Source organism: Pelodiscus sinensis, chromosome 3, assembly GCF_052426305.1.
Source record: "Pelodiscus sinensis isolate ZL-2025 chromosome 3, ASM5242630v1, whole genome shotgun sequence".
NCBI classification, from domain to species: domain Eukaryota; kingdom Metazoa; phylum Chordata; order Testudines; family Trionychidae; genus Pelodiscus; species Pelodiscus sinensis.
The window spans coordinates 74,316,276-74,342,273 of NC_143054.1; the positions used below are offsets into that span (position 1 = coordinate 74,316,276).

A 25,998-nucleotide genomic window follows, 5' to 3' on the forward strand; every position below is an offset into this window, starting at 1 on the left:
AGCAAATGGTGTGATTTCTTAAAAAGATTGTGGTTAGTGGATTTTTTTCTGATGGGTCTTTACAAATTCAGGTAGATGACTTGCTGTATGTTAATGGTTTTATTTTGTCATCTTTAATAAGAATGGCTCTTCTGTGCTCTGTAATTGTTAGCGATGGGTAAATCTCAAAAGGTTTGAATGATGGTATAGTTGATGTAAAGTGTTCAAATATTCATCCCCAACCAGGAAAAGTAGAAATATACAGAAATAGAATCTTCAAGTCAACTCTTTAAAACAAGTAAATTGGGACTGGTTTGTGTATGCCTAATCTTACTTTACTTCCCCACCTCTTTTAATCACATGTCTGAAACAGCACACCAGACTGTATCATGATGGTAGTGTTTCACACAATGCCAAATGAGAAAATTGGCAGTAAATTGGATTAAGAAGTCCCTGAGAGAAGCTATGTCTACATTACAGGTTTCTTGCGCAAGAGCACGTCTACACTCCATGGACGCTCTCTTGAAAGAAAGTACTGATGGCCACCAGGGCACTTGTTTTTTTGTCCTCTTTCCTGTTTTTGTCAAAATAACCCCTGTTGCCTGTCCATACGCACCTTTTTGCACAAGAACTCTTGCCAAAAAGGAGTTATTCCTAATTGAAGGAGGAATGCCTGCACTGGAAAAATCCCTCTGTTCTTTCATTTACTTGCACAAAAATGCGCTTGAGGAGTGGATGCTCCTCACCATTCCAGGAGTCTTATAAAAATCCTTTAGCAAAGACCAGGAAGCAAGAGTCCTGATATTTCAAGTTATTGAACACAAAGCTGGAATTCTTAAGTGAAACCCTATGTCTTGAGCTATGTAGGAAGCCAAAACAGAAGATCATAATGAGCCCTTCAGGTATTATGAGCCATAAAATGTGAATAGTTTATCTCCCCATCTTCTATCTTTTTTTTTTCCTTCTTGCTTAAACCTCCTGCCTCCTTTTATCTTTTTACTTCTGGAGCACTGTATTAATTTACAGCAATAAAATAAGGCTGAAAGAAAGTTTGAGGCTGTATTTATATGATAAAGGAATGGTAAAGAGCAAAAACAAACATTCCTTGTTCTCACTTAGCAGATGATCTTCCAATACTCCCATTAAATACTGAGAAAAATGTATATTCCTCTCTCCAATAACTCCATGTAGGCCAAAAATGTTTCATGTGATAGGGCATTTTTGCAATATGACTAAGATGTTTATTTTCAACAAATTTATGAGCTTCTATAACCCAGCTTCATATTTTGGTCTCTGATTACATTTAAAGTCAGAGATTTTAATATCTGATTAATCATAAATTTTAAATTAGTTGCATATGTATAATAAAGAACAGTTAACTTGTGCTTAAGAAGATGGTTGTGTTAAAGTAGTACTGTCTGCACATGAGATGACTAGTGCAAAGGATTTTGTATGGTGTTTATATGGAGGAGGTATGAACTTTACAACAAAAGTGATAAAAGGAATTATTGTGTCATAAACGTTCTTTATGTAAGTTTGTACTTTGTTTAAATATAGTCAGCATTTATTTTATATTAGTCTTGCAATTATGCATTACTAGAGAAAAAAAAACAAAGTCTAGATTCTACTCTCATTTACATTACTGTTAACTTGCTTGTTTTGTCTAATTCTAGAGTGTAAGGATCTGGTGTGGCCTCCCTTTGTGCCAAAGGGTTGAGAGCCACTCTCTCTGCCTAGGCGGGCTGTGCCAGAACAAGCTTACCCACCTCCTCTCTCCTGAAAGGGGAGGGGTTGAGCAGGGAGTATAAAATTTGGAGCCCCTATCTATGTTAAGGCAGCACCAGGGAAGAAGCAAGATACAGGCTGCACCCTGTGGTCTCTACTGCCATGCCAGGAAAGGAAATAGACATAGCCTGTATGCTGCCATCTGCCAATCCAGCTGATGATCCAGGTGTTGCTCTACACTTGGAAAGGCCTGAGGCCAAGTTGGAACTAGCTCTCATGCAAATGTCAGCTGCTGAATAACCAGACAAACTTGAAGAGCCAAAGATGGTGTGACAACTGGCAGCCAAGTACCCAGATGTACCTGAGTAGTTCAGGTAGAAAGTAACCAAGAGTTTTAGTTTGATGGTTTTGTGGTGTAACAGACGGTCTGTGTGTTGCAGGGGGATCCCCATTGATCTCATGGAGGGACACCACACCACTGTTAGGGCTCAGGGTTGAAGTGCAGTCGAATTGGGTGGGCTTGCATTCCTCTATCCTTGACACCTTACTCCTGGGATGGCAGCCTAGCCATTCAGAGATCTAGGGTCTACAGATTCTTGCCTGAGAGGAGCACTACTGACAGTTGCTGGTGCTCCCCTGCCTGAGGGGCGTGCTACTTTTGCCAGTGTTCCCCAGTTCAAGAGTGTGGAGTTGTGCACTCTGGCCCTTCTGCCACCCTTCCTCTGCTGTTCTGACTGACTGTCACACCTCCCTTGTCTAATGTCACTTCATCCCAAAGGCTTGATGGGCCAACTGACCCACTATATTAAGTAACTGAGAGCATAAACAGGCTTATTAACTGTAAACTATAATAGCCACAAATAATTTAAAAAGAAAATCCCCACATCTAACACACTTGCTGATTCATCACACAGGTGTTGAAAGCTCTTCAGATAATTAAAAATAACAAATCTGTTGGCCCCCATGCCTTCCAGCTGAAGTTTTCAAACAAAGGGGAAATTTTCATTGACAGGCTTTTTGAATGTTTCTTACATGTCTGGCTTTAAAAAATCATACCGCAACAACTGAAAGATGCCAACATCATCACTATCCATATGCATCAAAGCTCAATAAGCGACAGTGGTAATTATCATGGTATCTTTTTGCTCTCCATGGCTGGCAAAGTTCTTGCAAAGATATTCCTGACCTGAACCTTTGACAATGTTCTGTCTGAATTACAGTTCAGCTTTTGTGCTCAGAAGAGCACTGTTGACATGATTTTCCTCATTTGACAATTAAAGAAATAGTGTTGTGAGTAGCATCAACTTTTATACATCATGTTTCACAAACTAACCAACAGTCAATTGCACTGCTCTCTGGAAATTGCTTGTTAAATTTGGATATCCAGAGAAATTTATTAACATTGTTTCACAATTACATGAAGGGATGGGTGAAAGGATTAACATTGATGGTGATCTACAGGTCTATTTCCATTTGTGGAAGGGGTGAAGCAAGGATGCATCCTTGCACCTAGCCTTTTTTGGTGTATTTTTGCTATAGTGCTGGAAGAAGCCTCTGGTGGTTGTTCAAAAGGCATTTTTATACGCTTTATATGCTTCCTCATTGGTAAACTCTTCAATCTTTCCCATCTATGTGCAAATATTAAACTGATAGAAGGATTGATCTAGGAATGACTCTATGCTTATGATGGCACATTCTGAAGCAGCACCATGGGATTTTGCAAAATACTTTGCTGAAGTGGCTCATAAAGTTGACATTAGCATCAATTTAATGAAACTGAGATTATAATTCTGCCAACTCCTTGGCAATTTTATCAAGACTTGTCAATTGGCTTTGATGTACCATGCTCCAAGCCATCAAACAGTATACATCTTGGGCACATGCTGAGCAATAAAGCGACACTTGACCGCTAAGTAAGTGCAAAAATTAAAGCCAAGGCTGCACCTCCATCATGAATTTGGAAGCTTCATGTATCTTTCTACAGACAAAAATCAAAGTATATCATGTTGTTTTTCTCATGAGTGCAAAGCATGAGTGGTGCAGTAATAAACTTGACAGTTTACATTTGTGATACCTATGATTTTTGCTAGGCATTAAATCACACTGAATTTCCAACATAGAACTCCTGTAAAAAGCTAGTTTAGAAGGCATTGGGGATCATTTGACATATGAAGATTTTGGATGGACTAGCCATACATGCCTAAAGTCTGCTTATCCAAATGAGTCTTTCATTCTAAATTAAGCTCTGGTAATCATCATCATCTGCTCACACTGCTGGTAAAATGTCTTTGACTTAAGGGCATTGGGAGCAGTTACTTTAAACTAAGTAACCATTTTCTCCTCAGTGTCCATGGATTACCATTTTGGTAACTGGTTAAGCTGGAGTAATGGCTGTTTTGCCTCAAAGAGAAGTCCTTGAAATGTAATTATCTGAGCAGGCCATACGTGCTGTTATATCCAAGCAACTGCAGACATTTATAAATAAATGTTAAGTTGGTCTTTTATACAACTCTGTACTTTTGTGACAGTTTTATGTCGTTCATATCCTATAATTTTTAATGACAGCTTTATGTCATTTTTTTTAATCAAACAACTTTCAGGGAAAATAACAGGCATCTTTAATAGTGATGGTCCTTCGATTGTAGGTGCTCCATTCCCATCTCTGTTCAGTGTTGTTGTCAGATTTTCCTTACATCTTTGCATTCAACTACTTTTTATGATTTATTTAGAAGGGGGGAATCAGTCTGTTTCTATGACAAAGACAGTCCTAAAAGGAAAAAAAAGATGCTTTAATTTTACTTTACAGGGGCTAAATCTTCTCCCCTTTCACACACATTGGGTTACCTTCTGGAGGTAGGTGGTACACATTTGCTGCATAGGATTTACGAGAACTCAGTAAGGGTACATCTACACTGCACACTTATTTCAAAATAAACTATTCCAGAAGAAATACTCTGAAATAGCTTATTTGAAAATAGCACATTTACACTTCAGGGAAGCCTCAAAATTATTCCAAGGCAGGCTTCCCTAATGTGGACATGTTACCTCAATTTAGAGCCCCAGGAGGCACTGGGGAGTAATTACTTTGAATGGCCTTGAGGAGGAACTATTTCAAAATAGCAGCAGTGGAATGAGGTTTACAGAAGTCAGAACAAGCCGTCCGTTATTTTGAATTTATTTCAAAGTAATAGAATTGCTGTATAGACACTCACATTGTTATTTTGAAATAACTGTGCTGTGTACACACACCCTAAATAAAGTAATTCTGGAGACTAGGAAATTACACATAATACAGAGAAAGGAGGAGAAAAGAGATGTGATTTGCTTTAGCTATGTGTTTTTTCAATTTTAATTAATATTTTTGTAATGTATATAAATTATCTGCCTATGAGACAAGGCCTAGGAGAAGGGCTAGATGATTAATATTGGAAAGTAGGGTCTGGGAATTATATAGAGGAGTTCCAGGGTATGATATAAATGACGTTGTGCTGCCCTGAGTAGTGTAACACACAACATAAGCTCTTCACAAAGGGGAAGTTTATAGTATGCTTTATGTGGCTACAGAGTAAAGTTAGGTGTGTCCCATCACCTCAACATCTTTTGTGGCCTCCCAACATCTTTGATCTGTACATAGAGGGACGGGGAGCAGGCACTGCAAGATTGTTCCCGCTCCTGAAACATAGGTGGGTGAAGAGAGGGAGGTAGATAGGGAATGGGAAGAACCTTGACTCTACTCACATTGAGCTGTGCAGTGCAGCTCCTTCACGACAGAGGTGGGAAATAATCTGCTATTTGTATGGATCAGTAGCAGATTCCCTCTTCCTCCCTGGAGCAAGTTGAATTTTGTGGTGCAGCTGCATTACCTCTTACCAACCACAAGATGTCAAATATTAATTTTGGTCTAACCCATTGTAAGGATGGATATCAAGTTGCGGATATGGGCATGACTATGCAAATTACATCATCATTTCTATGTGGGAGTGACTTCATAGACCCTTTAAAAGCTGGCTGCTTGTGGAGCTAAGAACAATTTGGTGCCTTCTCTCTGAGCTTACTAACCATTCCAACATAAGAGAAGTTATTTTACACTTTGAACATATTACTTGAACTATTTTTTACATGTTGGAACATTCTCAAGAACTGTGTTTAAATTATTTGGTGGACAATTTTCTTCCACTTTCTGTACTACATTTCTCAGGCTACTTTTGTTATGGTTACCTTGGAAACAAATGCAGGCATACATTTGCTAATATATAGACTCAGTTTGTGCTGGGGGGAGGCAGATAATAAGTTAATACTTGCAGAGGATTTAACAAGAGAAAGGGGAACTTCTAAAGTAAAACCAGGAATAGTTTTTCATACTTAGAAATAGGATTTATATTGGGGTGGAAAGTGTTCATTCTTTATGTTCCACTATATAGAAAAAAAAATCTGGTGATAATTTGAAAGGATGCTTAAAATAAAAAGAAATCCTTAAATAGAAAGCAAAAGCTATGAGACTGAAGGGGTGGCAAGTTAATATCAGGACTGAGACCTCGTGGTCTTGAGTTCCATTCCTGTCTCTGCAATCACAGCCATTAAAAGTAGCTTGTAAAAGATTTTTTTATAAAAGGGGGCTTGTGCCCTCTTTTGCATCTGTAAAGCCTTAAAGTTGGGGTTTTTTTCTACTTGGTTTTTTATTTTATTTGGTTTTATTTGTTGGTGGTGGTGAATCCTAAATAATATCAATTGATATCTCTCACACATTAGGTTTAACAATATTTTACAGACTTTTTAATACACAATATGAATGAGTCACTGACATTACATAGGGATTTTAACAAAAACTAAATATCAAAGAATTTAATGAATTTTAAGCACTTTGATTATAAATCCCTTATCCTCTCTCTAGCTCTGTCTTCTCCCTTGAAGTTATCAATTTACCAAGTCATTAGTTCTCCAGTCTTGATAGAGTCAGATTGGACAGGGTCTGAAATTCTAATATAAAATAACAGAGGGGTAGCCGTGTTAGTTTGAATCTGAAAAAGCGACGAGGAGTCCTGTGGCACCTTATAAACTAACAGATTTATTGGAACATAAGCTATCATGGGCAAAGACCCACTTTGTCAGATGCATGTAGTGAGTCTGCATCTGACAAAGTGGGTCTTTGCACACGATAGCTATGTTCCAATAAATCTGTTAGTCTATAAGGTGCCACGGGACTCCCCATCACTAATGTAAAATAAGTACAGATATAAATGTTGGAAACAAACAACAACCAAAACAACAACAACAACAAAAAAACGCTCTTCAGCCCTTCCCTATACATCATAAAGTCACAAAAATTTAAAATAGCCTTTCACAAACATTAAGGTATTGTTATGAGCTGAGCAAAAATGAGTTATCAGAGGAGTTAAATCCTCATGTAGCTGAAAACACCTTTCACCTAAGATAGCTGAAGGTAACACTTAAGGGACCCACACTTAAAAAAAGGATAAATAGAGAAAATGGTACCATGTGGGTAGGGAAGTGCCACTGAGTATTGTGACCAGGTATGTGCATGAACACAGCACATGGGAGAAACCAGAAAAAGACAATTGGAAGCCTAGTGTCTGATCCTGGAAAAAACCTGGGGGAGAGTTAACTGAGTCAGGGGTGCAGGCCGAGAAGTACAGTAAAAGTTGCTGCAAGCAAAATAAGCTGTTTTCTGCAATCTGATTCCTTGTGATTCAGAGACACAGGACTTTGCATATTCTTTGTAAATAAACATATAAACACTACAGGAATACTTATCACCAATTTCTGCTCCTGAATGAATATCCTCAGGGCTTCAAACCTTGGCTTATATCTTGCCTTAAAAGGGAACAATAATATCAACATGGTAACTGTTACTGTCCCAAGAGGGAGGGCACATTTATACTAGGAAATATTCAAAATAAGTTATTTCAAAAATAAATACTCCAGAAATAACTATTTCAAAATAGCATGTCCACATTACAGGGAAGCCTCAAAATTTGTCCGAGGCAGGCTCCCTTAATGTGGACGTGCTACCTCTGCTTCAAGCCCCAGGAAGCACTGGGGAGTAATTACTCAGAATGACTCTGTGGAGCAGTTACTTTGAAATAGCAGCAGTGGAGTGTCCACATGTACAGCTATTTTGAAGTAAGTGTTTTTCCTCATGGAAAGCAGGAGTTGTTATTTCAAAATAACCAGCCCATAATTTGGAAATAACAGCCATGGTAGAGTGGATACTCCTCTTATTTTGAAATAAGGGGAGTTATTTTGAAGTAACTCCAGATATGTCTACACTACAGAGTTAATTCGAGTTAACTTAATTCGAAATAGTTATTTTGAATTAAGCTAATTTGAATTAATGCATCTACACACAAAACCTATTTCGAAATAGTGTTTTACTATTTTGAAATAGCACGTTCACACTGAGTGGACCCTGAACTGAAGTTAAGGCTGGCCGGAACCAGTGCTGGCAGGGCATCAGGTTAGGACTTAGTGTGTGGGGCTGCTACCTGAGGCTAACTGAACTCTGTGCTTAAAGGGACCCTACCCCCACCCCGGACAGACAGTTCTCAGAGTTCCCCGCTTTCTTGTCTACCTTGATGAGGGACATCAAAGCAGTCCTGTCTTTGAGTGCCCTGAGTGCCCACACTCAGGACACGACAGCACTCGGCCACATGGAGCTAGAGCTGCTCCTGTGCATGCCGGTGCATCTTGTGGGGTCGTTGCCATCAGTCCAGCTGCACGTGCTGCAGACTGCCATCCGGGGGGTCCATTGAGGGGCAGTCAGGATCCAAGAGGCCCTGCGGGAGAGCGACCACCCGGAGGAGCCCTCAGAACCACCCCAGTCCTCCCCACTGGGGGCTCGTGCCCCAGTCCTCCCTCACGTCCTTCCACTTACGCCTCTCTAGCCCCCCTTCCTGATATCAAACAAAAGACACGTATGTTCAAAAATAGAAACTGGGTGTATTGAACAAACCTGGGGAGGGGGGATGAACCTCTGGGGAGACTGGGCAAAGGAGGTGGGAGAGGGGAAGAGGGAGGGGGAAACCTGGGAGGAGGGAGCTGGACAGGGGAAGCAAGGGAAAGAAGGGGGAGGGGAAGCTCAGGACCCAGGTTTGGGGGGTCTCACTGGACCAACTTGATTTTCATGCAAACCTGCTCCTGGGTTCGCATGTGGCCTTTGGTGGCCAGGCCGGCAGCTATCTTGCCATAGACGGCCGCATTCCTCCATCTAGTGCAGAGATCATGGATGTTGGGGGCATCCCTCCCAAACCTGAATAAGGTCCATGATCTTCACCCTGGACCAGGAAGGTGCCCACCTTCTCTGGGCCCTGGCAGGCTCCTGGTAGCTGGCAGACTGCTCCAGAAGAGCGGTGGAGCGCTGGCTGCCAGTGGCTTGCTGGCTCATGTTTTGGGGCCACTGGATCAGGGGCCCCGGTGGCCACTGCGGGCTCTGTGCTGGCCAGCTTGGAGCTGGCACAGGCACTGTGGCCAGGGTCTACTCCTTTAATGGCTCCGGGGCTGGGGGAGAGGAGAGTAAGTTTTCCTGGTTGTGCCTAGATTGGCCACCAGGGCTCCCTGGGAAGGGCTGGAGGCCCCCTATTTTGAATTAAGTGTCTACACAGAACTTAAATTGAAATAGCTATTTCAAATTTGGTGTTACTCCTCGTAGAATGAGGTTTACCAAATTCGAATTAAGCACTCCGCTATTTCAAATTAATTTATCATGTATAGATGCTATTAAAGTTAATTCAAAATAACGGTTGTTATTTCGAATTAACTTTGCAGTGTAGACATACCCTCCCTAATGTAGACCCGGGCTTTGACAATTATAACTCCACATCTGTCATTCCAGTTAAGCAGTGAAAATTATGCTGACTTAACTGAAAAATTTGCCTGTCTAAGGAAGGACTTAACAAGCATAGCTCTGTGTCTTGCAGACTTAGAAATACATGAATTATCTGAGCTACTGAAAATAAACTAGCTCTCAGTAAAATCACCAGTTAATACCAATCAAATTCAAATAAGGCCAATGTTATTAAGACTTTCTATCCCATCGGTTTTATATTATTTGTTATAACACTCAATTTAGAGATCTGCCTTAATTCCAAATATTCCACAGAAAGACATATATTTCTCTAGGCTTTTATTAGTGCAAAAATTAATTAAGAAAAAAAATTGTATTAGTTAAATGAAACTTAATTGAAAACCTGTTGGTTTACCTGCTTTCCATCTGTTGTTTATCAACTGGTTTTGAGCAGTGAAGAATTTCTCCAAATTATGCCTGAATATAATCTAAATTACTTAGAATTTTTTAGATTAGGGTTTAAAGAAGGCTGGGATTTATACAATAAAAACTGAAATAGGATTTTCTCTCTGAGGAACAGTACTTCTTCCTTCGAATTATTTAATGAAGAATGAATCAGGAAAAACCCTTCCATTAGTCAGGAATTAATGCTATTCATGGCTGTATAATACATATATGGTAGATGTTTCTAAATTGTAAAGTACATTTTTGCATCTTAAAACCAGATCAGAACTGAAATATAATGAAGTTTAAATCAAAGTAACACAGTTCATTGGGTACATTGACCTTTCTTGTACTTGAAAAAAGTGATATGTAGACATTTATGTTGCTATTTATGTCTCACAGTTTCTGTGCCCACATATGCACCATAATGTGGGTAAATGTGGAGGCTGCAATTTATTTAACCAATAGTAGTTAACACCCAAAAGTACTCAGTAAGAGTGTTCTAGCACTGGTCTCAGCTGTTATCTCTGGCTCCTGAGGTACTATACCTGAGGGTGAGAGCTAGAGGAAGGTCATGCCCTCTACACTATCAGGTCCATCCAGAGACTCTGGATGTCAAGCTCCCAGGCTTCCCCATACAAGAGGGAGAAGAACTACTCAGATATTTGTATGTCCTTTACCATATCATGCAAGTACCTAGGAAACTCAGTGGATTTAAGGGCCATTAAATGGAATGTTTATAACCTACAAGCTTCATTGGAAGCTCCCCAACAGGTCTCCTGGATGCCAGATGGGAGGTGGAAAAAAATCAACTTGTCCATTTCACCATGTGGGAAAATCTCTACCAGATTCCAAAACTGGTGACAGGCCGACATCATAGGAAACCCACATCTATGTAAACGTGAAAAGGTCAAGGGTAAAACATGAAGCCTTAATATCACTTTTGAAACCCTCGTGTAGAATGGGCAAACGGAAGAAACATCACATTACATACAAGATAATTTTTAAAATGGATGTAGTCCTACTTCTGAAACAATTTTAACTTGACTCCCTTAAATTTTAGTAACTGAATTGTTTCTAACAATTCTTCATTAAGCCAGTTAGCACTGAGCAATTTTATAAGGCTCGATGTCCCTTAGCAATTTATGATTTTTCCAGACTTTTAGTACTTTTATGGTTGTACAACAAATAATATATTTACACTCAAGACCCTATAATCAGTTGCTTGTTGTCTTGATCTGTGGACTGTGAACATTATTGTCTCTCACTGTTCTCCCTCTTCATGTCCCCTTAAAGATTTCTACTACCTTTCACTGTTGTGAAAGCCTTCCAAATAGTCCCATCAGTAAAATCCATTATTTCAGTCCAAAGGTTCACATTTATCTGTGGGATTTCTGCCAATCACACAGAGCTCTTTCCCCGCTCTTCACAGGGTCACTTTTCTTAACTGACTCTGGCCTTTAGTTCTGGCTCTGGCTTGTTTCTCTTATCATTGTCTCCCTTTTCCTACAGGAGAGAGTGCTCTATATACTGTCCTCCTCCAAACACATTTGTTCATGAATGGGCTGGCACAAATGTAATACGAAGATGATTTACATTTGGATTAACTGATTTGTTGAATTTGGCTGTCTCTCTCTTTTAAGTAATATTGTTGCTATTCCTGCTTTTGCAAAAATCGTGATGATCATTGTGGAAGCATTCTGACTACTGATTGCCACGGGACATGTGTGATTAGCATTTCCTTTCAATAGTTACAAGAATTTAGTTAGACATTTGGAATGAAAGTACAGGATTATAAGAAGACTATAGTACATAGATTTGAAATCTGAGGCAGACTCATGTGTAGTACCTTATTTTACAGTTTCCTTAAGAAAATATTGAATGGCTCCAACTTAAGCAAGATATGGCCACTAGAACTTTAACTTATACAAAGCAAACCTAGCATAGTATTCCAGGCTGTAGGAGGAACATTGGCTTCTTCTCAGATATCAATTTGGCCTTAAAAATATTGTCATGCTTTATTAGGTGGGTGAACAATTTTGGATCTGTGTATTATTTGTCTGAGTTGTAGTCTTAGTAAAAGCCTAGTTGCTACTTGAATCATCTGAAGCCATTGTACTGACTATTTCAAAACTGAATTTATTCCCATTTGGATTTTGAAATGTCACCTCAGGAGACTTATTTCACTATAAACATGGCTTATGGGCTGTAGCTGCATAGCTCTTTTGCATATGGTAAAGCGCCCTGGGATGCATTTGCATGAAAGGCGCTATATAAACTCATTTTATATTACATTGTATTGTATTGTGACAAGTGCAATAAGCTCTAGGTTTCCTATCCATTAAAGAACTCATTTCACAGCTCACTAATTATGTGACTAAGAAGAGGAAATAGGCCCTTTTCTCTTTTAGGTATGGTGAGCAGATAGCAGAGTTCATTTCCTCTGGCTCACTCTGAGTCTTGGTCTCAGTTTTGGTGGCAATACTTGCCACTCACTATTTATCAAACAAAATGGAAGAGACATCTTGGTTTCTTTGTGGAGCATATAGTATTGGTTGAGTGATTAGCTCAATACAGTAGTTAGCACAATGTTGGTTAGCATTTACTGGATTTCAACAGCCTATTTATTTGGAGGGACACAAGATAACAATTAAAATGGATATGAATTTTAATGTAAATCTGAATTGCCTCTTATTTATAGGAAAAATTGGTCAAATCAACCTTACGGGATTAAACAGATTTCCTAAAAAGTGTTTAGTGAATGTGCTGAGCACCTTTGGGACTCTATCTTCTTTGTAATTCTAAAATAGAAAAAATATTAATATTTTCACTGCCTGTGCATGTTCCTGTTAGCTGAGGCCTTTGTAATCTTTCATTTTTCTCCTTGCCCAAGAGAATAATGTGTTCATTGATTTATACATGCATAGTATGATTTATATAGCCCCCTCGGGTACCAGTTTTTTAATATTGCAAACAAGTCATCTTACTTGGCAGAAGTCTGCAGTGATCCAGGATAGTATGTAACTGGGGCCTTATATCAGATTTAAAAAAGAAAAGCTAAAACTGAAGAGCTTGACATTTCTGATGTAGGAACTCGGTAACTATGTTTCATTTTACAGTGCTGCACAGGAAGTCATGCTCTTTTTTTTGTATTATAACAAACAGTGGGATAGATTTTTTTTCTCTTTCTCTTTTTTTATTCTCTGCCATGCACATTCAATTTTGTGTTCACTGCATTGATTTCAATCTAATTTCAGACTGACGCAGCTTTAATGTATGATGCAGTTCACGTGGTGTCAGTGGCTGTCCAGCAGTTCCCACAGATGACTGTCAGTTCATTACAGTGTAATCGGCACAAACCCTGGCGCTTTGGGACCCGCTTTATGAGTCTCATTAAAGAGGTATGCTATTAATTAGATATGTTCTGGTTTCATCTCCCCTCCCTCCACGCTATTTCCCCTTCTCCATCCTCAGTCTACTTTACATTTATTTTTTTTAGCAGGTAGGACTCTTTCTGCTTGTTGGGTGGAGGGAGACTTCCAGTCAAAGCTGCTTTTACATTTAAAGCTGCACATATGGCTGATCATACAGGAACAATTTTAAAGTACACAAAAAAGTGAAAGTACTGGACTGCAAACAGATGAAATAACTGTGGAATGTCTGTGATGCCAAAATGATTACAGAGGCAAATAAGTAACAAATAATTCTAAAAGCAAAATTCTAGCCTTTATTCCTTAGTCCACCACTACCCACGTAACCTATGCCTCAGCCATTTCCTCCTTATTCTGTTCAGTATTTATTCAGAACATCTCTGATAATATGCAAAACTATAGGCTTGAATATTTTCTTCCCTAAATGTCTTTGATTTGTGTGTTTTGCCTCAATATAACTTCTCTTGGATTTGTGTTTAAAAGTTAGTACTTATACAGTCATGCATAATTTAGGATATTGAGGGTCAACACTGTACATTGTTTTAATATGTTGCCCTATACATGCTTAGTACTGAAATTTCCATTGTAAGTATAGGAAATACTGTAGTAAAGATAAATACAGCGGTGCAATAAAATTCTGTTTTTAACTATGCCTATGTGTAAGATCATATATTGCTGTTCTGACATTTTTTCTTTAACACTTTCACTATAAGAGATATTATTAGGAATGTAATATGCTTCTTATTTTTAGTTATTAACCATTACCATTTTTGCAGAACCCATTAATGGTATCATTTGGCTATACCATTTAAAAATTGTCATCTTTAAATCACAAGAAAATAGGGCATTGTGCTTTCTAAGATTAAGCCTTCACTTCTGATGAGTGCTGACCCAAGGCCTTCAGTGTCATAGGTGATGGAAATAGCAGTGCTGCTTGAAGTGGTTTTCTTTAAATACAGAGCTTAGTTTGGTTAAATGGCTCTTAGGATTTGTGCTATAAAATTGTTCCAGCACCTCTGGCACTGCCTGCTGTTGCCAAAGTATTTGAGGCTCAGCACCTCACACCATCACAACCTGATTTGCAGAAAAGTAAAATGGTAGAAATTAAACAAATCGAGTCCATAGCATGGGGAAATAAAAATGGCAATTATAAATGTTTGAGGAAATAAATGGGATAAAATGGTGTCCTTGGCCTCTGTTTGTCAGAGGCTGGAGAGAGATGGCAGGAGACAAATCGCTTGATCATTGTCTTCGGTCCACCCTCTCTGGGGCACCTGGTGCTGGCCACTGTCAGTAGACAGGATACTGGGCTAGAAGGACCTTTGGTCTGACCCAGTACGGCCGTTCTTATGTTCTTATGTTATGTTCTTATGAAAGTTAATGAAAACAGACATTTATCATACTAAGACCAACCTTTTTTTTTTTTTTTTTGGCTAATATAGAAGGCTGTTAAGATATTGTTTGCACTGATTAAGGAAAGTTTGGTTCAAGTACGAAAAACCCTGTAAATCTCAGAAATTATTATGGTGATGCAATAATTTTATTTTTAAATCAGCCACAAGGTAAATTATTTAAATGCAATGAATAATTAATGTCCCCATTTTGGTGGAAAATATTTTTTTTTATTTCTTATTTATGGACATTATTTTTCTTCTTTCATAGGCCCACTGGGAAGGTCTCACAGGCAGGATAACTTTCAACAAAACCAATGGCTTAAGGACAGATTTTGATTTAGATGTGATCAGCCTCAAGGAGGAAGGTCTTGAAAAGGTACTTGAGATGTTCAGTCTATTTATTTGGAAAGTAAAATGAAGTATTATGTAAATACTTAAATATTTTTCCTATATGAATAAGCTATTTATACTGTTACAGTTATATCACACTGAATGGAGATGCAATTTCTATTCTTAAGAGGGAGGCAGCCTTTAATAAACAACCTTACAAAAACATCATCATTTATTAGGATGGAAATAAAGAGCTCATTCATAATTAGTAAGTAGAGATAAAGTATTACTTAGGACAATTAAAGCATTTTGTTTTGTTTAATGTGTTATACTAGCATGGCCTTCATTAACTGGGTAGAAACTACATGTCTACTATTATAATAAAGAGGCACTTGGATTTTGCTCTGAATATTTGGATATACAATTCATACTCATAGCGAGATTACAGATTATGGATCACCAGAAACATATATAAATAATCAACATGTAACCATAGAACAAGTACCAAAAATGAAAGAGAAGATTTTTTAAGTATAACAAGTTAAAAGTTTAAAACAAATGTAAAGGTTCTCTAGAGATAGTAAATAATAAGCTATATTTCACAAAAGTTGATGAAGAAGGACACAGAGGGCTGTCTTCTGAGCTGAGTGTTTCCAGAAGTGCTGGGAGTTTCTACAGGTTTTTTTTTTAAATCTGTTTAATGGATTTTGTTAGGAAACTCTGGGAAGTCGGCATAATGTGGGGAGGATTCTGAAAATCTATGGAAAAATTAAACAGCTTTTAACTGTAAAACAAGAAAATAAATTGAGAATATCTGCCCTCTTCCATATGCTCTAGACATACATTTAACAAGGATTTGGTCAACCCCACTTCAAAATGAAGTTTATACCAATACAGTAATAAACACCCACGGCACCCCACTGATCTGGCCCAGGATCGAAATTCTACTCCTCAGAAGTCAATGGTTACATCCCAGTTGATTTTAATAGTGCTAGAGTTGCATCACATATCTTCAAAACAGTTACTCGACCCCTCTTTAGATCCCTGAATGAAATGTGTTTCAGAAGTGTCCCGTTCTCTGGACAGATAATTGCTTATGAAGAAATTCCTGGGTGTGAACAATTTTGAAAATCTGGCCATATATTAAGGTGTTTCAATGGGAGCTAGTGGAGGATGAACTCTATTGAAAATCTACTCCGTAATGCATGGCCTTCTTCAACTGAGTCCAGAATAGACTTATAAAGTGTGTCTTGTTTCAGCTACATTACAAATAATGATTCTGGAGACTAGCTGATGGAACGCATAGAAGGAGTTTGTTTTCATAGAGCATTACAAGGCTTTCTTTGATGAGAGGGGATTGTCTGCAATAGATCTCCATTTAATTAGGAGAATTAACAAATGTATGTATTTAAACTGAGCTTGCTAGGTAAATTAAAAGCTAGGTCGGTGAATATATGATTCATATGTGAAAATAGAAAGGATGGAAATGATCTATAAAGATAGTCATATCATAAGAAATGTAAGTGTTTTTGTACTATACAAGGACTGTGGGAATAAGCAAAAGCTAGAAGTGATACAGTTATCAATCACAAGATATTATTATTGATGGTTACCTTGAGCAAGAGATGAAGGAGCAGTATGGACCTGAGCCCAAGAGGGGTTCAATCCCCTCAGCTTTGAATGACTTCACAGGGACTTGAGGATATTCAGGTCCTCTCAGGATCTGGCCTGATAGTAGAGTCAGAAATATTCACAAAACCAACATGATACAGTTTAATAATGAATAAATATGAAATACTATGGTGAGAATATAGGAGAGAAAAATCAAGGCGATACGACAAGCATTTGGAACAGACACTGAAGACTGAAGGAGTGTAACAACAATAAGCAGTGTAAATCATAAATCTTACCAGACAAGCTTGTTTGCTTTTTTGATAGAAATAAAAAAAATAGCAGATGAAAGAAACACAGTAGGTGTAATATATTTAGGTTTCAGTAAAATATTTGATTCTGTATTTCACAATCTTCCTTGAAAAATGAATAGAAATTACCTTGGCAGTGGTAATCACTGGTAACCAGTGTCATGCAAATTGAAACTTGTCTGAAAGACCATCAACAAAAGATATCAATAAATGGCAAGGTATTTAGCTAGAGAGAGAGTATATGTTGTCTTCCAGAGTGATCTGTGTTATATCTATCCTTGTTAAACAGCTTATTAAACATAATTATTGATCTGGAAAAGGGACTCAAACTCACAGTTGATACATCTGAAATTAGGAGATATGAATCACAATCAAGATATAGAAATAAAATAAAGGCCCACAGAGAGATTAGAAATTTGGGAAGAAAATTCAGTAAGAAGCTTTTTACCCTGGAAAAAAATGCAGACATACCTCTGAAGAAATAAGAGTGAAACATTTGGAAGGAAAATACTAATGCTGAACAAGATATAAAGAACAGTCATATAGAAATAGTGAGCTACAAATGTTAAAAAAAAGCACTATTTTGAGATTCCTGCTACAAAGGTATCACAGGAAGTTAATAATCCTTTTCTATATGGTTTATTTTTCGGGTATTATCAAAATATATTGACAAAATGCGGGAAGAGCAACAAAAATAATCAGACCCTGGAGGAACTGGCTTGTGTGGAAAAGTTAAGAGTTTAAACATTTTATTTTAGGTAAATAGTGACCGAGAATGATATATTGATTTATATGTATACGAGTATGCACAACAAATATGGCTAAACGAGTAGAATCATGAAACTAACAAACAGTAAAATTAAGGCTATATATTATGGCAAACTTTCTTACAATTAAATGGATCAATCAGCAAAACAGCCTTCAAATAATGGAAGACCCATCTCTTGAGACTTATAAAATTTTGTTAAATTAAACCTTAGGTATGGTGCAATAAGAAATGATCCTACATCAGACTGAATATACTTAAGGGCTTGACTACATGGGAACATCAAGGAAAAATGATCTGAATTAAGTAAATGTGTGAAATTGAAGTGGATTAGTTAATCCACTAGTTTCAATCCCTCTTGTTCAGAACTAAAGTTGCCTTAATTCAGTTTTGTTTAATTAATTCAGAAGTAATTAAACTAAAGCAACTCCTCTTTAATTCTGTATGAGGTTGTTCACACAGACATTTATTATGGTTTAACTAATCCACTTGAAATTCATACTTTAAATTAATTAAGATTAATTCTCCTGGATATACCCATTTTTTTAAAATCTTGGCCATAGAGAATAACAGACCTGTAAGCAATAAAACATCATCAATGTACAAACAGCAATGAATGCAAGACAAACTAGTTTTTAAAAATATCACATGAAAATGAAGAATTAGAGTTCAGTAAACAAAGTATGTTAGTTTTATCATTAGTGAATTTGGATATAGTTAAACTTATGTTAATGACAGTCCCAAATTGCTGAAATCTATGATAGTAATCAAACTATCACTCCGATTGTAGTGAAACATTACATATAGTAAGATAGTTCAGTAGGGAAAATTACTTTAAGTTGGTCCCACTATACAGGTTCTTTACTAAAACATTTGATACATTGTGTCCTGAAATACTACTAGTGAAACAAGAATAAAATTGCCTTGAACAAGAACACTGTCAGAAATATTGAAAATTGGCTGAAGGATGTAGACATAGGATAATGATAGATGGCATGAACTGAGCTGAAAAGTATGCTCCAGTATTACACAGCAAGACCTAGTTTTATTTTAATATCTTCAGTAATGACTTGGAAGGAGGAGTTCATGGCACATTACTTAAATTAAAAAATATGAAAATGGGAGATATTACAAATGCCAGAGAGGACAAACAAATGAAACAAGAAGATATGGAGAAATCAGAAATACATGCAATAACAAAGTAAATTTCAAACAAGTAGGTTAAATATTTTTGGAGGAAAATGGAATATGGAACTCAGTGATTAAATGGGAAGGATTTACATGGGATTTAAAGGATTTGAGAAATGAAGATAGCTCAGATTGTGAAGTAATAAGCAGTATAGAAATGTCTAATGACTACAAAAATAATAATGACAAGATGGTACAGTATATAGGAGTTTGATGTGTGTTATGGGTTGAAAAGCCAATGTGATTTTAGCTGCACATTTGAAAGATTCGCAGTACAAATCACAGACGTGTTGATCCCTCTTCATGCAACACTAATGACCATCCTGCATCTTGAAGTGGGGGGATGGATGAATGCTTTATGGATGGATGACGGCAGGGTGGTGGCTTAAAAAGAGGTGTTTATTAAAGGAATGAATGGGGACTTTTACAGTTTGTATGGCAGGGAGAGATCACCTTCATTATTATAGCCCACATTAACCCTCCTTTGAGGTGGGGGTGGATGGTAAGGTCCTGGATACTAAATTTGTTGGAGGGACCTGGATAGAAAAAGAGAGGGAGTTAGAATGATCCCAGCAATGGATTTGCCTGATGGATATGGATGGAAAAAGAGGAGAAGCTGGTAAAAGCCCCTCAGATAATTACAGGATAAGCATGAGGTTATCTGTACTGTACATTGTTATCTCCTAGGTAATCCATATATCTAATAATAAGTTACAGTCTTATTAAACCCATGCCAAATGTCTCCTGTCCTTTTTCTGACATAGCTATTCAAAGACACCACATCTAGAATAGCACATGTAAGCTTGGGCACCTCACTGCCAGAAAAAGTCAACATTTTTAGGGTAATTCTGAAAACAACAGCCAAAGAGCATTTGGTTATTAATAAAAATGATATTTTCACCTGTATAAACAGGTGATAAATTGCATATAATTTATGTTGTTAAATATCTGTGGGTAAAATCTCATTTGACTGGCATACAGTAAACTCCTCCCTGATCTAGACATGAATTCAGCCAGGATCAGCTTCAAGTTGAGTACAATACACTGCAACACTATTTCAAAATAACTAGCAATATTTTGAAATAACTTAGTCCATGTCTACACAGCAGGAACTTATTTTGAAATAGTGTCAACATACTGTCAAGTTGGAGGACTTCTTACTCCAACTCCTGTAACCTTCATTGTATAAGGAATAAGAGAAGTTGGAAGAAGAATGCACTATTATGAAATAAGTGCTGTGTAGATGCTCCCTATTTCGAAATAAGATATGCAGTTGACGTAGCTTAATTAGCATAGCTTATTTTGAGTTAAGCCCTGCAGTGCAGACACACCCACAGAATCTTAGGATTTGTATTAAATCATATAGTTCCTGGCAAATATAGTAGCTTCAGAAGGAATATGAGGTTGTTCAAGAGAAGGTTAAAAACTTGATTTCTAAACTCAATTCATCTGAAGAAGTGGGTTGTGCCCACCAAAATTCATGATACCATCTACATTTTTTGTTAGTTTCCAAGGTATTGCAGGACTAATCGTTATACGTTTCCTCAGAAAGTGGAATAGAATTTTTTCAGAAATAATTTTGGCAGATTGCTATAGACAGGACTAAAAGCAAATCTTTACAACATGATATGTGGTAAAAGAAAAAGAGCACTTTAAACATTTTTCAGCAGATTTGTTGAGGCTGTTCTGGAGCTTTCAAAAGAACTAAGCTAAATCACTTCATTTCTCCAGATACTTTATATTAGAATACTACAGTATCTCTGAGCTCTCCTTTGCACAGTGATTTTATTCTCTATACCTGTGACTTTCACCCTTTGCAAGTTCTGGTAATGTTTGAGATAGTGTTATGAGTTTTGTCTGGCACTAATACTTGTGCAAAGTAAATACAGTAATTTGTTCACATCTGAAATTCTTTCCATGAACATTTGTGGGAGTAAATTTGGTTACTTTAATTTTTGTGGAAAGCGAACACAAGATGATTGAGCACAAATTAAGCTAATTCATTTTAAAATGTGAATTGCTATTACAAGACCGTATCTTATGGTATTTGCTGAGCTCTGTATTTTGGATAATGCAGTGAATATTTTTAGGAGACTTCTGATCATCTTTCAGTTTCATTATCACCTTAAAGACAAACAAAACATATAGACAGTATTTTTTGTTAGTCTATAAAGTGCTACTAAACTATTTGTTGGTTTTTAAGTTTTTCCTGTTACAGACTAACTCAGCCTTAGAGAGCCTGAATTGTAATTTTACATAATAAATTAACTTGGTTTGATTCCACTACATTTTTTGCCTTAAGGAAATTATTTGTTTTCTAGTTTTCAATGAGAATATTTTACTAAATCTATTCAGTTCTTAAGACTGCTTGAGAGTTAAAATACTTGCACTAAACAAATTGAGTGCAGCTGATTTGGTGCCAACGTTAATTTTCAACTGTAACTTTGCTTCATGGAGATACAGCTATTAGTAGACATGCTGCATTACTTGCAAACAGTAGCAGGGTCTGCACATGTATGGTATAATGTGTTGAAGCTTCGCTTACGCAAAAGAGATGGTGCATAAGATGGCACAACTGTGACAGTCTGACTCTCTCTTTCCTTCAGTTTTAAAAACTCTTTATTCACAGTTTTTAAAAAATAAACACAATGCTATCACATGCAACTGTTAGTATAGCTATGAAGAGAAAACAATAGGATTTTTTGACACAAATTAATTTTCCTTTAAATAATATAATTGCCTATGAGACTAGGAAAACCAAAATTTTAATGTTGTAAACCTCAGTGATTTGTGAATGTGGTTAGATTAACAGAAACATGTTACACTGAAAAATGCAGTGAAGGAAATAACTTTAATTGCCTATAGGTATCAGAATTTGTAGACAGGCTTAACAAAATAATATATGCGGTTTACTGAATTTAAAATTTGAAATGGATAATGCATACTTTCAGGATTCACATAAGTATTGCCTTACATATCTGTATCTGCATTATTCATAGACTATTTTCCTTCAGCGATAATCTCTGAATATTGTGTAAACATAATGGAAATTAATCCAATCTAACACTACCCACCTTAGTCTTATAAAGGACCAGCATTAACAATCTCAGGTCTCTCCTAGTCTCAGCCTTCTCTTTCCAGCTCCCATCTTATCCTCCCCTATTCTTATCAGTTCCCTTCTACAAGTCACCTATTACTGCTTTCCCTATCTTCTCTGAACTTTGCCAACCACTTCATAGGTGGCTGAGCAATGGAGGCAGCAGCAAGTGGAGGCAGGGAACTGTTGCTTACTTTCCCTGCCTGAGTTCCTACTGTTCTTAATGACCGGTGCTTTCTTAGCCAGTGGGTTGTGAATTTCTGATCACCCCTTAGTGACCGATTTCCTGGTGGCATGCGACTGACTGGAAAGCACTGCATTACAGCTCTCTGGTCTGAGAGACTGGAAATATTGTAATTGTTACTCCTTCCCAGGGATGCTCAATGCTCACATGAAAAAACTGAAACATGCCAGTTCCTTTCTTACTCTGATTTAAAGACTCTCCACCTTGTTTCCCCAGAAGGATGAGTGATGGGGAAGAGAGCTCACATCAAGTACATGAAATATATAGTGTCCCTTCTGAACAAAACCTGACCTCAGTGGTTATGTGTGTAGATGTGTGTGTGTGCGTGAGCATGCTGAGAGTACAGTAGCCTGTGGAGCGGGGAGAGGTGGAGGAGTACAGCAGTCCCTGCTGGAGTGAGAAATGGGAAAATTTCCCTCCGCTGAAAAAGGGAAAATGACAAGCTCAGGAGTGGTAACATAATGGGAGGTAGAAGGTGAGGGGTGGGAATAAGGTAGGGGTCACCAGGCGCCAAGGTGTTGCACTATCACACCAAGTACAGAAGCTCGGCTTCCACAGTCTCTGCATCAGGTTGCACACTGACAATGTTAGGGCCTGTCAGGCTGCCCCAGGAAGGATTGCCCCTCTTTTGTCAGTATTGATTGGGGACTTATGTACCATAATAAACTAAAATAAGAGAAAGAATAAAAAATAATCTTGTCTCTAAAGAGAAATACCAAGGTATGAATTTATCACTCGGTTATTCGAATTTTACACTGGGTGTAAGTATTGATTTTAGTGGAATTATATAGCCATAAAGTGGAGAAATGCAGCCCCATGAGACACAAACTAAACTCTTTACTTAGTCAAAACTGCTATTGACTTTTTCTGGGATAAGGCCTGGAAGGTCCTAAATGTTAGTAGATATGTGTACAGTATCTTATTGTCAAATCAATCACACTTAATAAAAGTTGAATTCTCCCCATTGTATTTTCCTCAAAATATTTTTGCCCTCATGCTAACTACGATGAGAAGGAATACTGAATGTTCCGCAAATCAATTTCCCCTTGGCTATCAAGTTATCATCAGAGGTGGTTTGTGTTGGAGATGAAAGTTTAAATGGGAATTTAAGCATACAGTGACTAAAATTTTTTTGCATATTTTGCCCTTAATGTCACACTTCACCAGACACACTTCAAAGTGAAATGAATCATACTATAAATAAGCAGACTTTAATATAACAATAGCAAATAATGCCGTAGAGGTGAATAATAAGTGTTAGCAGTCTTAACTTTTCCTTTTCAGCAGCGGTGGGGAACCTCAGACTTGGGGACCAGATACAGCCCCCAGCTTGCCTGGATCCAGCCCCTGGGGCATAGGGCCCTCTCAGGATTGGGGATCCTTGCTGGCACTACAGCCCCACCTCGCTGCCCACCGCAAGGCTAGCATACATAAAATGTACTAGGCTGGTCTCCCTAGGCTCTGCTGTGTGAGGGAAATGTGAGGAGTGTCTATCTCCTCAGCTGAAAGCCAGATCAGTGAGGGTTGTGGGGGAGGGAGGGGGTTTGGTAGTTTCTCACTTGTATGTGGCCCCTAACTGATTTTTCTGAGAGTCAGCGGCCCCCAGTTTAAAAAAGGTTCCCCACCCCTGCTTTACAGTATTCTGTGCAAAGTGCCTGAGAGAATGGATGGACAATTTATAATGTGCATATGTTATTTTATAGATTGGAACTTGGGATCCACCAAGTGGCCTTAACATGACAGAGAATCAGAAAGGAAAACCAGCAAACATCACAGACTCTCTGTCCAATCGCTCTTTAATTGTTACCACCATTTTGGTAAGTAATTATATTTGCATTCCTTTTCTGGAAATATGGATGTACATGAAAGTGGATAGAAGAAGCTGTACTAATTACATTGGTAATGAACATTATGTCATGTATTTTACAGTTATTTAGCAATTACTGTGTAATGAATGAGATGCAGTGTTAATTTAGTCACGGATTTTTATTCTGGTCTAAGTTGATGTGTATTTACATTCATTTTAGTGCAATCTCATTTATTTAATAATTTAGGTTTGCGTATTATTTACTAAAATCTTTAAATTTAGACAAAACAAATTAATCTGGACACGTTTAGAAAAAAAAAAGATGTGTTTATTTAAATGAAATTGAAAGATGATTAGGCCACAGGTTCAAATTCAGAACATTGTTACGACTTTTGTCAGTCAGATAAAACTGTAAAGTTTTATAATAACAAACAGTAGCACCTGTTTTCAGTCCTTTTCATCATAATTATTTTTAAAATGGAAACCTTATTTTTAATCAGATGAAAAGATTTTTAATCTTAAGAATTATCTTAAATCAAATGAACAATTTTCCTCAATATTTTTTCTACATCATCAATACATTAATATCAATATGCCAGATATTTTAGCTTTCTTCTATTAATATATTTGAACCCAAAAGAAGGTCTTAAGATATTTATGCTACTTGACTCCCACCATTTTGCATTTACAGGTATTAGAATGCAACCTACTTTTTCTTTTATTGGACAAACTTCTGTTGGTGAGAAAGATAAACTTTCAAGTGATATAAAGTTCTTCTTTGGTTCTGGGAAAGGTACTGTGAGAATCACAGATAAATGCAAGGTGGAATAGATAATTTAGCATAAGTAGTTAGCAGAGAGTTTCCTGCTTCTGGTGATGAGCTTGGAGAGGTGGAGTATTGTTTAAAGGCCAGAAGTGGGGATTCATTGCTTTTCATTTCTGGACTTCATACAACCCATCCAATCTCTCCAAGCTCATCATCAGACATTAGCTCCTCAAAGGACACCAACTCAAAGCATTACCACATCATGCCAGAACAAATAACACACACACACACACGCGCGCACACACACACACACACACACACACACACACACACACACACACACATATATATATAATGACCTCCTCATTATTCACTATCCAACCATCTTTGACTCACCTCCTGAATTCATCAATAATGACTATATTTTCTTCCAGATCAGTGATAACAATATTGGACCAAGAAATAAAACCTGCAGGGCCCCACTATAAACATCCCTACTAATTGTCAATTCTCCATTAACAATTATATTTTGAGATCTATCCATCAGTGAGATTTTAATCTATTTAGGCCATGAGTCACATTGAGTTAGTATAGTCGTAACTAGTAGAGCCAGAGTGCTGTGTTTGCAAAAAAGTAAAATCCACCTAATGCAACAGGCTTTGCCTCTATGAACCAGAGGTGTACATTGGAATGGCCACATACATTTATATCTGGGACATATGCCAAAGTGTAGATAAGAGCTATATTATATTATGGTTTTGCTTAAGTTGTATAGACATATGTCCTCATCTCATGATTGATACACTAGAAATACACTTGTTCTGCAATAAGTGCCTTTATAAACCTCAATTATGGTTTGTTGAAGGTTCAAATAATTCTTGTTGCTTGAAAACAAAAGACATAGGAAGGGTAGTGCTTAAAATAATTAAAGGTCCAAACTTTTTCTTGTATCTGTTGATAGACTTGGAAAGATTGGATTTTAATCAGTAAAGATTAGGTAACATCTACTTCACCGTACACTCGCAAACTGACAAAAAAAGCTTTCAATTAATAAAAATGTACAGATAGGCAAAGTAAGGAAAATGCTGTTTTATAATTTATTAT

The 25,998-nt window shown here is 37.4% G+C and overlaps 1 protein-coding gene across 3 annotated transcripts in view; it reads left to right on the top strand.

The window, feature by feature from the left end:
• GRIK2 (glutamate ionotropic receptor kainate type subunit 2) overlaps positions 1-25,998 on the top strand; it is a 622,020-nt gene that overhangs the window by 329,331 nt on the left and 266,691 nt on the right. For all 3 annotated transcript variants that reach the window (XM_075923935.2, XM_089777200.1, XM_089777199.1), the window contains exons 8-10: positions 13,207-13,350; positions 15,043-15,150; positions 24,025-24,138. In XM_075923935.2, the coding sequence (XP_075780050.1) occupies positions 13,207-13,350; positions 15,043-15,150; positions 24,025-24,138 (366 nt within the window). The remainder of the gene's footprint in view (positions 1-13,206; positions 13,351-15,042; positions 15,151-24,024; positions 24,139-25,998) is intronic.